The 18009-nt window shown below is 45.8% G+C and overlaps 1 protein-coding gene across 7 annotated transcripts in view; it reads left to right on the plus strand.

The window, feature by feature from the left end:
* The window catches only part of LOC143295940 (uncharacterized), a 186118-nt gene that overhangs the window by 146250 nt on the left and 21859 nt on the right, over positions 1 to 18009 (plus strand). For 5 of the 7 annotated variants that reach the window (XM_076607637.1, XM_076607640.1, XM_076607641.1 and 2 more), the window contains 2 exons: positions 13765 to 13894; positions 15144 to 15368. In XM_076607637.1, the coding sequence (XP_076463752.1) occupies positions 13765 to 13894; positions 15144 to 15368 (355 nt within the window). Of the gene's footprint in view, positions 1 to 9867; positions 9885 to 9925; positions 11565 to 13764; positions 13895 to 15143; positions 15369 to 18009 lie in introns of those variants that run through there. The other 2 variants (XM_076607643.1, XM_076607642.1) reach the window with 2 other exon arrangements.

Below are 18009 nucleotides of genomic sequence, written 5' to 3' on the forward strand. Positions count from 1 at the left end.
AAAAGAATTACAGATATATATATATATATATATATATATATATATATATATATATATATCTGTGTGTGTATGTATATACCTCTGTGTGTGTGTGTGTGTGTGTGTACATATACATATAGTATGATATATAACCGTAAGAAAAAGAATACGGTGCACAGGTCTGTACGGGACATTGGGCCCGTATTTCACTGCTTTCTGCTGAGCAGGCCTTGGATGATAAGACGACACACAAACACAACCACACACACACACACACACACACACACACACGAGTTCCGAATGCGGCACACATGTGCAGCATGTGCCAGTATTTAAAACACATGTGTTTCTGCTCAAAACGCGGTCAGTATGGTGTGGGGAGAGTGTGTGTGTGTGTGTGTGTGTGTTCACTGGCACGTGCGCGATCCACGACAAGTACCGACGTGAAGATCGAGGACCACTCCATGAAGTCACCAACTGAACGGCAGTCCGTGTGGAGTGGAGTTTAACGACCTGTTGGTGGCAGACACCCAGTAGGGCCTGGGTGGTTTTGGTCAGTCCGTGTCCCAGTGTGGAACTTTTATGGCGTCCTTTGACGATGAGGCTTTCCACGTGTTTGATGCGCTGCTGTCCGATCTCCTATGTTGACCCCTTTCAACTTTTCTCGAGAATGTGGCCTTTATTTTTTTATTTTTTTCATGTACCCAAACCTGCCAAACCTTGGCGAAGTGAGACCTGCGTGGCATCAGATTCAACTGCATACCTTGCTTGTTGTGTACTGTTCGGTGATACTGATTCTGCTGACCAAAGTCAATAATTATGATCACGAGAGAAAAAAAAAGTCTAACAGTCAGTTCAGTTACTCAAGGAGGCGTCACTGAGTTCGGACAAATCCATATACGCTACACCACATCTGCTGAGCAGATGCTTGACCAGCAGCATAACCCAACGCGCTTTGTCAGGCCTTGAGAAAGTCTGGTAAAGAATGGTGACTTGCATCCTGACCCGTAAGCTTAGAGTTAACACAGTGAGGGAAAGACCGCCTTCTCTGACCGGACCATTAACTTGTCAGCGACAGTCAAGGGGTTAATTGATAAGACAAGAGGCTGCGTTGTCATTGCACAAACACAGCAGGATGCGTGACATGGGTTGACAGCTAGTTACTTGGCCTCAATGTCTGTGGGTCAGTTGTCCACCGTATCAGCTGTTATCAGCTGTTGGGCATTTTTAGTAATGGACCCTGATGAAGTTTTATTGCCCTAGCTATTTGTTATTATCATTTATTTACAGACCCTCTTTGTAACTAAGACTCATACACACGTGAGCCTTTTGATTGGTCAAACCGTAGAAGAGTATGCCCATGGTCAGACATCTTTGCGGGTTGGCGTGTATATAAGTTGGTGTTGGCGAACAGTGAATTCACAGTGAAAGTGTTGCTGGAGAAAGCCACAGGTTTCTGATCTTGTACTTCAGTATTTTTCTTGGTTTATTTCCCCCCTGAATCGAAGATACCGTGTTGTATCAATAGAGTGCTAACTGGCTTCAGTCTGCTTGCTGTTCCACTTTGTGAAAATTGTCTCCGGCCAGTCTGTGGGATCATGCCTCGATTCTTGTGCCTGTAAGTAAATTGTTGATCGAGTGAAAGTTGTTGTGTGTTTTTTTCTCAAGTTCTGGTAGTATTGGTTTGGGTTCGATTTATATGTATATTTGTTCTCAGTCATGCATTGTGTTACTTATTGCTGCAACATATTTCTGCTGAGCTGAGCACGTGTATTGGGGTTGCTCTCCCCGGGGAGAGCGATTGGTGACAGTGTAGCGCCACCTTTTTACAATGCTTTTCCACTGCAGGTGTGTTGAGCGTCCGCTGAAAACTCCCCTTCGATAGTACGTTTTGTTGCCATGGGTTCTTTTGCGTGCACGGAATGCATGCTGCACATGGGACTTCGGTTTATCGTCTAATTCAAATGACTAGCACCCAAACCACCATTCAGAGTTAAGTGGAAGATAGGGGCGGGGGTATTGAAGTAAAAATCCCAGACCGTATATAAGACTGGAACCCGTGGACACTTTCCTCCTAGTGGGGTGCATTACCACGGGGCCACCTTATTTCACGTGGGGTGCATTACCACGGGGGCACCTTATTTCATCGTGGGGTACATTACCACGGGGCCACCTTATTTCATCGTGGGGTGCATTACCACGGGGCCACCTTATTTCATCGTGGGGTGCATTACCACGAGACCACCTTATTTCATCGTGGGGTGCATTACCACGGGGCCACCTTATTTCATCGTGGGGTGCATTACCACGAGACCACCTTATTTCATCGTGGGGTGCATTACCACGGGGCCACCTTGTTTCATCGTGGGGTGCATTACCACGGGGCCACCTTATTTCATCGTGGGGTGCATTACCACGAGACCACCTTATTTCATCGTGGGGTGCATTACCACGAGACCACCTTGTTTCATCGTGGGGTGCATTCGCACAAGGCCACCTTATTTCATCGTGGGGTGCATTACCACGGGGCCATCTTGTTTCATCGTGGGGTGCATTACCACGGGGGCCACCTTATTTCATCGTGGGGTGCATTACCACGGGACCACCTTGTTTCATCGTGGGGTGCATTCGCACAAGGGCCACCTTATTTCATCGTGGGGTGCATTACCACGGGGCCATCTTGTTTCATCGTGTGACGGTGAGGAAAAAAAATGTAGAGCAGCAACATGCCGAAGTTTTCTTTGTGTTAATACAAGTCTTCTATAAAGGCTAGTCCCCAAGCAGTCCTGTTGTGTGACTGCTGTTTAGAGTTTGCGAATGTTGCGTTCATTCTGTGGATGATGCCTTCGGTCAAATTCTCGGCGGTTTTCCTCTTCTTCATCTTCTTCTTCTCTTCCTCCTCCTTCTTCCTCTCTTCCTCCTCCTCCTTCTTTTTCTCTTTTCTCCCCCAAACCATCTCCAGACATCTCTAGAACCCGTCAGAGACTCGGTCATGTCATGTTAGACACCAATTCTGGAAACGGTTTTACTTCAAGATAAATCGAAAGACTTCAAAACAAATGGAAATCGTCAGAAAAAAAGTGTCAGACATTTTAAGTCTTCATCAATCGTTCCATAATGCAGTTGTGTTTATATTAGCCCAGTAAGAAGTAATCAGTCGAAAACATACGACGAGCTTTTGCAAATTTAGTAGCATCGACTGTCCAGCAACTAACTACCAGTTGGACTCAGAGAAAAGACACACACATAAATTTTCTCGATATGAATCTTTCGCCATACAATTGTAAATTTTTTATATCATTTTCACTGCAGTTGAATCAGTTCTGCCCCGATGTCATGACTCACTAACAAGCCTGACCTGCCTGCTTTAACCATGAAATTTTAATGTACAAAAATACCTTCTAATGTTAACATGCGTTCTGCTTTTATGCGGCTTTAGGCGTAAGTTGAAACAAGAATTGACATCTTGAATGTGGTGGATTGGCTACTGTTTTCGAGGAAGCGTATTTTGCTGGATTTACCCGTGAATGTTGTTTTCGATTGTGTATTGTGTCGATGAAGTTTCCAGTCTTTTGGGGGATATTCTTTTCTTTGGAACGTGCGCTCATCGTGTATTGCTAATTCATTATCTTCAGTTCACTGTTTCTGGTCGCTGTTTGGTTTAAAAAGAGATCACGTCCAATGTCGTATGTTGAGTCTTTCTCTTTGGAGTGGCAGCCACATCCCTATGTGATTGCGGCCAGGCTGACCAGACCCCATCCCATATTCTCCAAGACTGCCCCCTGTATGAGAAGATGCGGCAGCAGTCCTGGCCTGGGGGTGCTGACCTCAACACCAAGCTCTGGGGGACGGTAGCCGATCTTCACCGGACGTCCGAGTTTGTGGCATCCCTCGGACTTCGACCCTGACTGCGTAGCTGTCGAACGCAAAAGAAAGAAAGAAAGAGTCATTCTCTATTCATCGAAATCTGTTGAATAACGTGGTGACAACGCAATCATGAAGAATAATCAAACTTGAGTACAACTGTGTACATAGGAGGTGTACTCCGTCCCGAAATGTTGGGTTGTCGCAGCATGAGAAAGGGGTCAGTGTTTGTGCAGAGGAGGTCTTATCGGAGTGTCTTCACACTGTGAAAGCCATTTGTTTGTTTCAAAGTTTGCGTGTATCTGTTCTGTAAAATGTCTTCACTTTGTAGTTGTTTGCTGTCGGTTCGTGAGTGTACAGTTTGTGATGGAAGTGTGTGTGTGTTTGTGTGTGTGTGTGTGTGTGTGTGTGCGCGTGTGTATGCGTGCGTGTGTGTGTGTGCGTGTGTGTGTGTGTGTGTGTGTGTGCAGCTGTCAGACGTGAGCACTGTGTGTGTATACCAGTCCCCACATTGAGCCCATTCCAGTGGTTGCGATCCAAATCTGATTAATGAAAATGTGCTTACACTGCAGTCTGAAAATAATTCCCAGCACTTTTCTTTCACCCTGTTTTTGATTAATAAGCATGTCTGTATTAGCCTTTGTATCTCCCCCCCCCTCCCTCTCTCTCTCCTATGTGTGTGAAGCTCAAGGTAATGGTCATGCGGAACACATGTGCTCACAAGTTTGTTTGTACTTTCTTGCTCCCTGGTCTGAAGGGCGACATAATGCCGATAATAATGGACAAGAAAAAACAAGTGTCTATACTCTCTCTCTCTCTCTCTCTCTCTCTCTCTCTCTCCCCCCCCCCCCCCCCCCCCCTCTCTCTCTCTCTCCTATAAACTTCACTTTCGCAGTATACGTAAGTAAAGAAAATTTCTATCATTAAAGGGGATGGGGGGGGGGGGGAGGTGATGGGGGGAGGGGGGGTGGGAGGAGGGGGGAAGGAACAGAGAAGGAAGAAGATGAGAGTGTAGGGCCGGAAGCCACTTTTCTGAGGGAAAACGGGAAACGGAAAGAAAACATGCCGTGTGTGTGTCTGTGACTATGTGTGTCTGTGTGCGAGGGCTCTCTCTCTCTTTCTCTCTCTCTGTATTACTCACTCTGTCTCATATCCTCCCTTCATCCCCCTCTGTCTCTCTGTCTGTCTGTCTGTCTGTCTCTCTCTATCTATCTGTCTCTCTCTGTTTCTCACTCTCCCAGTCTCATTCACTCCCTTCCTCCCCCTCTGTCTGTCTGTCTGTCTGTCTGCCCCCTTTTTTTAAAATCTGTCTCTGGCTTTCTATCTCACTCCATCTCTTTTTCTTTCTCTCTCTCGCTCTTATTCTCTCGCTCCCTTTCAGTCTCCTCTCGCCCGCTCTTCCCCTGTCTCTCCCCCCCCCTCTCTCTCTATATATGTATATATGTGTATATAGCTCTCTCTCTCTCTCTACCTTCCTCCCTCTCTCCCACCCTGTCTGTCTCTCCCTTTAAGCTCCGAACCATGCAGGCATGAAACACCGTGATACGTATCGTCCAGGTACCGGCGGGGGAACCATAAATATTGCTGACAAGGATTAACGTCTCAGACTCTATACTGGTAACCCGGCGCTAGACTTTGTTTGGGGTGGTGCCTCCCTTCCCCCTCCCCCCCCCCTCCACCCTCACCACTACCTCGCTACAGCTTCGCCCCATCCTCCCCCACACCCCACCAACCCCCCGCCTCCCACGGCGTATGGTTAGATTTCCTGTCTGGGATTATGGTGTGTGTGTGTTTGTGTATGTGTGTGTGTGTGTGTGTGTATGTGTGCGCGCGCGCGCATGTGTGTGTGTGTGTGTGTGTGTGTCTGTATATGTCTGTATGTGTATGCGTGTTTGTGTTTGTAACTGGGTGAGTCTCGGCTGTGCTTGCCGTATGTGTCCGTGCTTGTGCCGTTTGTTGGACTGTGTGTGTGTGTGTGTGTGTGTGTGTGTGCACGGTGTGCATGTGTGCGCTCTTGTACGCGTTTATATGTGCTTCAAAACGCATTATCTGCGTGCATCTCGACATAGGCAGTAGGGGGAAGGGAGAGAGGCGAGGGTAAGGTGTGTGTGGTGGGGGGGGGGGGGGGGGGAGGCAAGGACCTGGCAAGAGAACACAACCCGATGAAGACTGAAGGCAGTGATGCATTGACCAAAAGTTTACTGACCCAAACGGGTCTGCGGCTGCCTAAATAGCGTTTGAAGCCCTTCACTTCATAACAACAGTACGACAGCCGGCAGTGGGGCTGAGGTGTGCTGTGGGAGGAAGGTGACAGATCTGTTTGCAGGAGTTTTCTTCCCTAACCTTGTTTTAAGAGGGGCGGAGTTGGAGCGGGGGGGGGGGGTATGGTATGGGGTAGGCGTCTGGCCTTTCGTCTCGGAGAGTAATGTAGGCTACAGATCGCGCGCGCGCGCGCACACACATACACACAAACGTCGCTCACACACACTCACACACACACACACACACACACACACACACACACACACACACACACATAGTCAGCCGACCTTGGCGTTATATGTTTTTTTTACTCGCTTTTTTTACGAACACATGTTGCCTAACCGGTGTGTGTGTGTGTGTGTGTGTGTGTGTGTGTGTATGTATGTGTGGAACTGTACGTGGTATGGCGCGCGTATGTGTGAGGTTGTGAAGGGGTGGCGTGTGTGTGTGCGTGGGAGGATGGTGGTGGTGGATTTTTGGGGGTGGAAGAAGGGTACGAATGGTGGTGATTGCCACGGTGTTGTGAGAGAGGGGGGGCGGGGGGGGGGGGCGGAATGGGTAGGTGTGCATTTTATAATGTGTGTGTGCGCACGCGAGTATGTGTGTGTGTGTGCGCGCGCGCGCGAGTGTGTGTGTGTGTGTGTGCACGCGCGCGCGTGCAGGCTAAAACGTAAAAGAACAGAAATCGATTGTCACGCAGCTGTTACGCATGTTCCCACCCTTCCGCACCATACCCCGATCGCGATGTCAAACTTACCGTGTCACACACACACACGTGCACGTGCGCGCGCTTGTCAATGGACAAGGGTGAAATAGAGAGACAGGGGTAAGGGGGCTGGAGGAAACGAGTAGCCTGCTGCACTGACTAGAACAGAACAGTTAGAAAATTGAGTTAAAGATTAATAATGAAAATTGAGTAAAAGATTAATAATGAAAATAGAGTAAAATATTAATAAAAGATTATACAAGATTTTCTTGTTGTCCTGTTCATCGATATCTGTGTTGTATTGTGACATGTTCCAAATAAAATACTGTTTAAACCAATAAAAGATTACTAGAATTGCAGAACAGGAACAAACAAACAAACAAACAAACAACCAGAGAGAGAGAGAAAGAGAGAGAGAGAGAGAGAACAGCAGCAGCAGCAGCAGGCCTAAACGCATTTTGAATACCACCCAGTCAGGTAACTAAGTTGATATTTTCGCATTATAACAGTATGTGTATGCCTACTGCGCCTTTCACTTGAAATAAACTTCTGCCACTTAACCACTACCACTTCCACCACCACCACCACTACTACTAAACAGAGAGCATCGAATGAAGAGCACTCCACTCATTCACTGGTGTTTTACACTTTTACGCACACACACACTACCCCCACCCCCCACCCCATCCCCCGGCCCTTGTTCACTATTTCCACAAGCGGACAAAAAGCATAAACCCAACACGAGGTGACACGAAAGGGAATAAAATCGTCACAAAACGCGTCACGATGGGTGGCAATGAATACGTGCTGTACAACACTGGATGCAAGTCTGCAAACGCTCTGTTAACCGCTGAATTGTCGCCTCTGCTGAACTGTCGCCGGCAACGGTTATGACTATAGCTCTCGCACACAATGTACAGGCTGGAGATGTTTACATAGAGTGAAAAACAGTTCCCCCCATCAGTTGTATATTTGTATATATGTATATATATATATATATATATATATTATAATATTATATATTATGTACAGAGAGAGAGGTCTGGCAGAAAAAAACAGCAACGGATGAACCGAAACAAATTGAAGTTGTGCAGATCTATATGTATAAAACTGTACATAAAACAGCTTTCGCTGATGTACCGAATAATTATCCTCCTTTCACAACTTTTGCAATGTAGATGACTGCATGATTTCGTGCAGAAACTTGCGACCTGTGGCCTATGTCAGCCTATTAAATACACAGCCCGCCTGCCGCTCCGTGACTGAAACTGACTAGTGCGTGCCCACACATGCCCGACCTGTGTCAGTGTAATGATGAACCATGCTGATGAAAAGCAAACTCGTGTACACATCAACGTTTATGAATACTCGCAGTGAGCTATCGCGCGCGCGCGCGCACACACACACACACACACACACAATTCAGGAGCTTTCGTCAATGTCTGTTGCGTGCTGGCATCATAGGTGCGCTGAATTATAAAAATTACTGTGACAGCTTAACTGAGCCACAGTGCCTGGACTGCATGGCTGCCATCTTTTATTTGTCTGAAAGATCGGGGATTAACATCAATACTAGGTTCCGGCCCATACTAAAGATCAGGTTTTACCTCTCTCTGCATGATCTTTGATCATTCTTTGTCAGTTGGTTGGTATATTTAGTGTCGTTACACAGTGGGTTTTTCTTTGTTTTGTGTTTTTGCGCGCGCGTATGTGTGCGTTTTGTTCTTCTCAGGGTTCCCGCTCTCTGTGTTGTATGTAAAGAGACGTGGATACAGGATAGTATTAGTCTGTCTGCCTCGTCGCTATCTGTGTCTGCTTGTCATGATAAGTGATGCACGCCAGTTGACTGTTTTTTGTTGTTGTTGTTTTTTTTTTGTTGTTTTTTTTTTTAATCCGATGGAGTTGACATTACGATGCCTGCAGGTTTAGGGGTGGATTTGGAGCACTTAACTCAAAATAAAGAAGTTTCGTAAAGACAGCTATAAATGCAAATATGATGACGTGATGCTGTTTGTGTGCAGTTCAGTAACTCACTTCGTGAGACGTTTAAAAAGTTATTTATACACACAGTTGATAGTTTATACATATTTACCAAAGAGGGAAAACGAGCTGAGTCATTCCAGCCTAGGAATGGAAATGTAATGAATAATCTTTTGGTTTGGAGGGTTCTTTTCACTCTTTTTCCAAAGTGATATAAATTTTCACGTTTTGAGCGTGCGATCTTACTGTGAGGGTTGTTTTAAAGTAAGCTTATTCATTTTATTAAAAAAAATTATTTTCTTTTATTTTTTTAGCTGAATTAGGTCTGTGCTTTGGATATCTTTTTCATCTATTGAGATCGGAGTTAATTATACCATCATGCATTTTTAATAGGTGAATTTTAAACAGAATTATACAAACATAAAAGTGTAAATGGTGGTATGGTATATAATTACTCTATCGAATGTCAATAGGTGTGTATCACACACACACATCCGGTTCACAAACTAGACATAATCATCCTCTTCCAATATTCCACCACCCCCATCATACACACACACACACACACACACACACACACTTGAAAGCTGTAGACACTCCCACAATACTAAAGTGTCACAGAGCGGCCACACGACACGCGCATTATTATTATACTAGTATTATATTATTTTCCCACCCTCCCGGCAAAATCTCATTGGCTGTATAACATACCTCCCCCAACGCCACCCCCATCATCCCAACCACCCCCCGTCCTTTGCACACTCCTCGCTACGCACGCGCGCATGCCCAGACTGCGCGCGCTCGAGCCACGCTTGACTGAAGTGGAGTGTGTCAAGGTGTGCAGCTGTGACGTCATGTTACCTGGCTTCATACCTTACGTTCCCCACCACCACCACCTCCCCCACCCCTTTACCTGGCCCCCTGTGGCTGTCTGATTTTTTTTTTTTTTTTTTTTTTTTTCCATAATCCTGTTCTGTATAATGTACGCTAAGTGTCAGGGATTGGCCCAGCCCCCGCCTTAGGTTTTTTCGTTGGTCGATTTAGGGGAGTGAGTGTAGTGAGTGATTTCACCATCGACATCTGATGTGTACAGGTCTGAATAAACTAACCGCTTTGTGTGAGTGTGTGTGTGTGTGTGCCCCCTCCTGTCTTTATCAATCAAACGTGGGTTTTTTGTAAGCTGTGGTTCGGCGCTCGCGCGCGCGCGTACGTGTGTGTGTGTATGTGCGTGCGCGAGATTGATCTACAACTTCTCGTTGAGGATGTACGATACGTCGTAGTATTTGTGCGTGCATGTGTGGCACGTGTCAACGTGGAAAAGAGCTGCTGTTCGTGTTTTCTTTTCTTTTTGTTCTTTTTGCGTGTCTGTCCAATGACAGGGAAGTGTACATGTGGTGGGGTGCTGTTGTGGGTGTGGGATTTCTAACTCCATCAAGCCCCGTCTCTTAAAACTTGTGTTTGGTTTGTGTTTGATAGAGTGTGTGAAGTTCCGTTGCGAAGTGTTTGTTCACCGGACTCGCTGTGCAGCTGTCGTGGCCGTTGTCTCATCGTGAGTGTTACGTAACACTACAACAGACAGCGGCCGTGTTTTAATTAATCGCGTCACGCTGCCTTAATTCAGCCAGTCAAAAACTGGGAGAGAAAACGTTTATCAAGACACTTCAATGTACGTCTTCCTTTCATAACGTGACGGTGACTTCGTGTTAAAAGAAATACACTGTGTGATTCTTGTTCCACAAGTGTAGTTCATTAAGCTTAGGCCTTGCATGTTCGGTGGTCTGTTGAAACTGAGAGGACAGTTTTGAGAGCAGTTTACTGTTTAGTTGGCTACATTGTTTTGGACTGAGAAAGTTTTACGTGTTCCTGTTCATCACTTCGTAGACTGTACGTATTGTCGTGACCAACGAACTTTGTTGCTTGAAGTTGCGTCAAGTTGGAATAAATTGCGTGTCTGCCGAACGAAATGATTATTGAAATTTGTTTTTGGCAGAAGGAACATCAGGGCATTGAAAAGTAGGTGCCTATTCATTCGGGAGTCAACGAAAGTTACCACCAAGCCACCTACCACTGCGTGTGTCCCTTGAAAACTTATTTTTTGCCGTCTATTTGTGATGTGAAGCGGGAAACGATGGAGATGATAGTATCTTGATATTTTTTTTCAATGCAACCAGCCCACGCGACTTGCGCCGATGAAAGGACGGCGCATTTTGTGAAGAGGCGGCAGATCTACCATTGAAAATGATTGTGATCGTTTTCGTTGACACGCTACAGCGTGTGAAATTAATGTTTTCAGCCGCTGCTACGAGCGGGCGTGTGGCAGGCCTATCCTGTTGACTGAATCGTGGATGAATATAATGATACGTACATTTGAAAGTGAAACGTTTTGAAACAACTGAATTGAAGGTACGGCGATAACATGAAAGATGACTGTTGAGTCTACAAAGGGGAGAAAGTTTGTTTAAGACTAACTGTGATAAAATCTTCACTGAATTGAAGCTTTCATCAAAGCCACCACATTCGTCAGTGCATATATGTGTTACATCTGTGAAAACTGGTGTGTTCGAAGCTGTTCGGCCTAATTTTAAAGCGACTTGGAACCGATAGGCCAACGTTGTGCCGATGAGAAAGCAGTCTGTAGATCTGCCTGCATGGGTTTTATCGTGTCGGATCCAGACGGATTGGAACTGATGGTGTCGGCCACTCAGGCTGTGTCAATGAAGAGGAGTAAATTCCCCAATCTGCTGATGGGATGTTTGAAAAAAAGAGTTGGCAGGTGAGTTGATGCTGAAACTACGATGATAGTGATACGGATTTGAATGTGAATGTTGTTGCGAGGTGGGGATGGTGGTCGGGGCAGGGAGGAGAGTCAGTAAAGGTGAAAGGGATCAGTGTCAAGACGGTGTGTGTGTGGTGTGTGTGTGTGTGTGGTGTATGTGTGTGTGTGTGTGTCGATCGTGAGAGAGAGAGAGAACCGCTGATCTCGGAAAGTGTTAACATATGTATGCTATAGTTTCAGTCAATATTGTGATAATAGATTGATGAAAAAAAATAAACAACTGACAAGTGACATGGTTACATGAACATGATTTTTTTTTTTCTGGGAGAGAGAGGGAGAAACTCGAGGGACTCGATTGTTTTAATGGATATTGCCCCGATCAAATAAAGGTTGTATACTTTGGTACTATGAATGAAAGATTAAACGTCGTTATATACAGGCCTAGATTTCTCTCTCTCTCTCTCTCTCTCTCTCCTCTCTCTCTCTCTCTCTCTCTCCCCCTCTCTCTCTCCCTCTCTCTCTCTCCCCCCCCCCTCTCTCTCTCTCGACAGTGAGAGAGAGTCGACACTCGACACACTCGGAATGTTTTAACTGATCTCGGCCATAGTCCCGTTTAGTCAACATAGAAAATGATGAAAACCTGACATGGTTGCATCCCGAACATGATTTTTTCCCCCGGCAGAAAAGGGACTATAGATACATGTAATTGATGACAGAAAGTATACATTAATTCATGACAGAAAGTAGATACCTGTAATTCATGACAGAAAGCAAGGCCACAGGCAAGCTTTACATGTGGTGCAAGTTTGTGAGCCTATTCATATCTTCAATATTGGATGTACACATTCCATTCAGCGGGTGCTCATCATATCTCCAATATTGGATGTACACATTCCATTCAGTGGGTGCTGAGTGTATATTATATTTGACTCTCTAGTTTGACAGCAATTAAAAATAAAAGGCTGAGAAAGATGCTTTGATAAACAGAAACAGGATGCTCAGCAATAGCCGCCTATATTGATTCCTTTTGTTTCTTGTCACTGTACACATCTATTAAGTATTTTTTTTTTTTAATATCATACTTCACCCCGGGATCCAACAGGAAGTATGATGATGATTGAACTGTTGCTGAAGTTTCAGCTGACTTTTATCATACTCTGGGTCAGTGGCAGACTGCATAGTTTAACATACATGTTACCTTGTTTCCTATCTGCCATCTGCCATAGAAACCTTAGGCCTTGTGTGTGTGTGTGTGTGTGTGTGTGAGAGCGAAAGTGCGCAGGCGTATGCATGTGTGTTTGTGCATGCACAGTTCAGAGAGAGACATTTTTGCCTTCATTTAAAACCAAAATGTAATAATTAATTTTGGCTGTTGAATCAGTTCTTTTCATACATGAAATAAAAAGTTAGTCTCTGCTCTCTGTCTGTCTGTCTGTCTGTCTCTCTCTCTCTGTCTGTCTCTCTCTCTCTCTCTGTCCATCACCACGGACCATCCTTTCTATTGTCTACCAGTCTTTCTGTCTAATCAGTCCTCTCCTTCCTGTGCTGTTAACCTTCCCCATCCAAAGTCAGGTACCCATTGACACACCTGGGTGGACAAGTGAGGAGAATCAGGGTAAAAGTGCTTTTCCCAAGGACACCAACACCATGCTGAAATGGGGCCTGGAACCCTGATCAATGGTCAACACTGGATCAGAAGGTGTACCCCACTGCCATGGCACCCCAGCATTATAGATACCCATTATTATTGTTATTGTCATCGTTATTGCTGTTGTGGTTGTTGTTGGATATTATTTGCCATCATTGTATATAGATTTTGTTTTTCACTTCTGTGTCCTCATGTGCTGTTGTGTGGTATAATAATGCACTATTGTATGTATTCTCTCTCTCTCTCTCTCTCTCTCTCTCTCTCTCTCTCTCTCTCTCTCTCTCTGTGTGCAATATGTACATCGTTTCATGTGAGACCCTTAAAGTCCATTATATGGGGAGATTGCTCCTTCTGTGTACTATTATTATCATAATCGTCATACCGATTAGTATTATAATCATCATCATCATTATTATCATTATCATTGTTGTTGTTAAATGTCTTGTTGTTTGTGTCGTAGTTCTTGTTGCTGTTGTTGCTATATATTATCATTGTTGTTGTTATTATTCCTATCACTGTGCTGATGATGATGATGATGACTGTGTGCAGGAGCAGTCAGAGTCTGCTGAGTTCTTCAGGGAGTGACAACCTGTCTGTGGACAGCGGCCATGATGAGCGCACACAGGGCACCTCCTCTCCCCTCGTCTTCGACCCCAACCACTTCGGCTCCAGGCCTAAGGTGTGTGTAGGTGTGTGTGTTTGTGGGTGTGTGTGCTGGTGCTCCAGACCTAAGGTGTATTAGTGTTAGTGTGTGTGTGTGTGTGTGTGTGTGTGTATGTGCAGGTGTGAGTGTGTCTACTCATTTGTCCTGCAGACTAGAGTCCAAGAAGAGAATAATTATTGATGCTTAGATCTATTGATCTCTTTCATAGAAAGATACACAGATAGATGCTGGAGTATTACCCCCATTGCTGTGGTTTCATATATATATATATATGTATAGATATATAGATATCTCATTTTCTGTGTGTTCTGTATGCAGAGAGATATATAGATCTGTACATATATAGATTTATCTCTTTACTTGCGTTATCACCCACACACAAACACACACACAGACACACACACACACACACACACACATGCAGATGCTGGGCATTAACCCAGTCAACGCTGGGGAGTTAACAGCCTCAGCAGGCTTCCATGCCATACTGATGCAGAATAAACACCAAAAATAAACTGATTTTTCCTCCAGATTACATGTAGACACATCCGGATTATACTGTAGAATTAAGATCCCTTTCCTTACCGTTTACGCATACGTGGGAACATGAAGACAGCTTTAATGAGGCAAATTTTGATGCTGGAGCAATTGTCGGGTGCAGGGCAGAATGGGTTTAGAGGCAAACAGGTGGGCTGGTTGTGTGTGCTGTGGTAGGGATGGTATGGTTTGAGTATGTGGTGGGCAAATGTGCATGTGGGAGTTAGGGGATAGGTGGGAAAGGATGTGTGTGGGCGAGAGAGAGAGAGAGAGACGCAGAGAGGGAGAGAGAGAGACAGAGAGAGAGAGGGGAAAGTCTTGTGTTTGAGTGTAGGGTTGGGAGTTGCAAGAACTTATGTGAGTGTGTGTGTGTGTGTGTGTGGAAGGGCTTGTTCTGTCTGAGGATTTAGGGCAGATCTATCTGTAAATACATGTGAAAATGTGCATGTGTGTGTTCTGCTTGTGTGTAGAGCGATGGTCGCTTGTTCGGGTGTTGGTTGAGTGAGAAAGGGTAAACACACACACACACACACACACACACACACACACACACACACACACACATGTATACATACATACTTAAATACATGCAGATATACATGCAAGCACATGTTCCTGTGCTTAAATTGATTCTACATTTATACATATTTTATGTGTTTTGGTAATCATCTGCATTTTCTTTTAAAATCAAATCAGAACATCTCCAATCAATTTTGTCTCCCTGCAGAGTCTAGACACCTCCACCACCACCACCACCACCACCACAGCGGCCACCATGACTCCCCCCTACCCGGCCCCCGCGGCCCGTTCCCACGACAACGAGAGCGTGTCGAGTGGTGAGCTGCGGCCCGTGAATTTGGCGGAGCGGCTGGCCAAGACCCACAGCATCTGGCTGTTGACCCAGATGAGTCGGGCTGGCGCCGTCCACCTCCTGAAGGACCGGGAGACTGGGGTAATGTGGCGGAAGGGGTGTGTGGGGAAGGGTGAGGGTGTGGTGTTTGACCATATGGGTATGGGTGGATGTTTGTCAGTGTGGGTGAGGTTTATCTGACCGTTTGGGTGTTGGTGGGTGTTTATCTGTTTGAGTGAGGTTTATCTGACCGTTTGAGTGTTGGTGGGTGTTTATCTGTTTGGGTGAGGTTTATCTGACCATTTGGGTGTTGGTGGGTGTTTATCCGTTTGGGTGAGGTCTGTCTGACCATTTGAGTGTTGGTGGGTGTTTATCTGTTAGGGTGAGGTCTGTCTGACCATTTGAGTGTTGGTGGGTGTTTATCTGTTAGGGTGAGGTCTGTCTGACCATTTGAGTGTTGGTGGGTGTTTATCTGTTAGGGTGAGGTCTGTCTGACCATTTGAGTGTTGGTGGGTGTTTATCTGTTAGGGTGAGGTCTGTCTGACCATTTGAGTGTTGGTGGGTGTTTATCTGTTAGGGTGAGGTCTGTCTGACCATTTGAGTGTTGGTGGGTGTTTGTTAGGGTGAGGTCTGTCTGACCATTTGAGTGTTGGTGGGTGTTTATCTGTTAGGGTGAGGTCTGTCTGACCATTTGAGTGTTGGTGGGTGTTTGTTAGGGTGAGGTCTGTCTGACCATTTGAGTGTTGGTGGGTGTTTATCTGTTAGGGTGAGGTTTATCTGACTGTTTGGGTGTTGGTGGGTGTCTATCCATTTGGGTGAGGTTTATCTGACTGTTTGGGTGTTGGTGGGTGTTTATTCGTTTGGGGTTAGGTTTATCTGACTGTTTGGGTGTTGGTGGGTGTTTGCCCATGTGGTTGAGGCTTATCTGTGTCTGTACTGGGAGGGAGGTGGCAGAATTGTTAAAGATGCTCATCTGCCCACACAAAGAGTCTGTGAAGGACTGGGTTCGAATCCCAAGTTTTACTGGAAAATCAAACTGAGCGGTCTAGTCATTTGGTTGAGATGGTAAAATGAGGTCCCGTGTGCAGCACGCAATTGGTGCACTGAAGAAGAACCCATGGCAACAAGAATTTTGTCCTCTGTGGCAAAAGTTTGTAAAAGAAATCGACTCTGATGGGTAGACAAATATATATATATATATGCATGCACTTAAGGCCTGACTAAATGTGTTTGATTATGCTGCTGGTCAGACATCTGCCTAGCAGATGTGTTGTACTGTATATGGATTTGTCCGAAGGCAGTGACACCTTTTTGAGAAACTGGAACTGTATGAGATGGGTAGGTGGGTGTGAGTCTTTGGGGGTGTTTGTCTGTGTGGGAGGATGTGCTTGGTATGTATGCAGTACAATGCAATGTACGTTTATTAATCTGAATGGAAATAAAAAATGGGGGCGGGCGCAGTGTAGTGCGTCTGGCTGCTGACCAAGATGAGTTGTGTCAGCGCCGTCCACCCCCTGAAGGACAGGGAGACTGGGGTAACGTGAGAGGGTGGGGTGGGGGGAGAGTGTGTCTGTGTGGATGAATGTGGGTGTGGTGTTTGACCGTATGGATGTGGGTGGGTTTTCGTCCATGTGGGTGAGGCTTGTGTCTGTGTAGGGGGTGGGTGAGTGGGATGGTCTGGGTCTTGTGGGTGGATGTGTCTCTGTGTGTATACAAGTTACAACAAAACAACACTACACAACATGATGCAAGTTTATTCATTGGATTGAAATTTTTATGGGTGGTGTAGTGTCTCTAGCTCCTGATTCAGATATCATGAGTCAGGCCGTGCCGTCCAACTGTTGAAGAACTGGGGTGTGTGTGGGTGTTTCTGTCTGTCTGCATGGGTGTGTGGGTGGAGGTATCTGTTTGGATGGGTGTGGGCTGAATTCTCATCTCCGGAGTCGCTGACGTCTTCCATCATTTGCAGTGGACTTCCATGACGATGATGATGATTGTCTGTTTGGGCTGCGGTGTGTCTGAATGTGGTTAGTGGGTGTGGGGGTGTCAGTGTGGGTGGGTATTTGTCTGTGTGGGTGTGCATATAGGTGTGTCTCTCTGTGTGGAGTGGGTTGGGTGAGTGGGGGTGTTTTGCCCGTGGCAGTGTGGGTGTTTGTGGGAGAATGGGTTTGTCTGTGCTGGTGGATGCTTATCTCTGTGTCAGTGGGTGTATTGGGTGTGTGGGTGTGTCTGTGTGGGTGGATGTTTATATCTCTGTGTGTATGGGGTGTGTGTGTCTGTGTGGGTGGATGTTTATATCTCTGTGTGTGGGTGTGTGTGTGGGTGGATATTTATATCTCTGTGTGTATGGGGTGTGTGTGTCTGTGTGGGTGGATGTTTATATCTCTGTGTGTGGGTGTGTGTTGTCTGTGTGGATGGATGTTTACATCTGTGTGTGTATGGGGTGTGTGTCTGCGTGGGTGGATGTTTTTATCTTGGTGTGTGGGTGTGTCTGTGTGGGTGGATGTTTTTATCTCTGTGTGTATGGGTGTGTGTGGGTGGATGTGGTCTGTGTGGATGTGGGTGTGTGGATGGGGTGTGTCTGTGTTAGTGGGTGTTTGTGCATGTGGTAGGGTGTTTCCATGTCTGTGTGAGTTGGGTGTGGGTGTCTGTGGGTAGGTGTTTGTCCATGTGTGGGGGTGTGTCTGTGTATCGTTTGGGTGTTAGTGTGTATAAATTGTCTGTGTGGATGGCATTGAGTGTG

Source organism: Babylonia areolata, chromosome 21, assembly GCF_041734735.1.
Source record: "Babylonia areolata isolate BAREFJ2019XMU chromosome 21, ASM4173473v1, whole genome shotgun sequence".
NCBI lineage: Eukaryota > Metazoa > Mollusca > Gastropoda > Neogastropoda > Buccinidae > Babylonia > Babylonia areolata.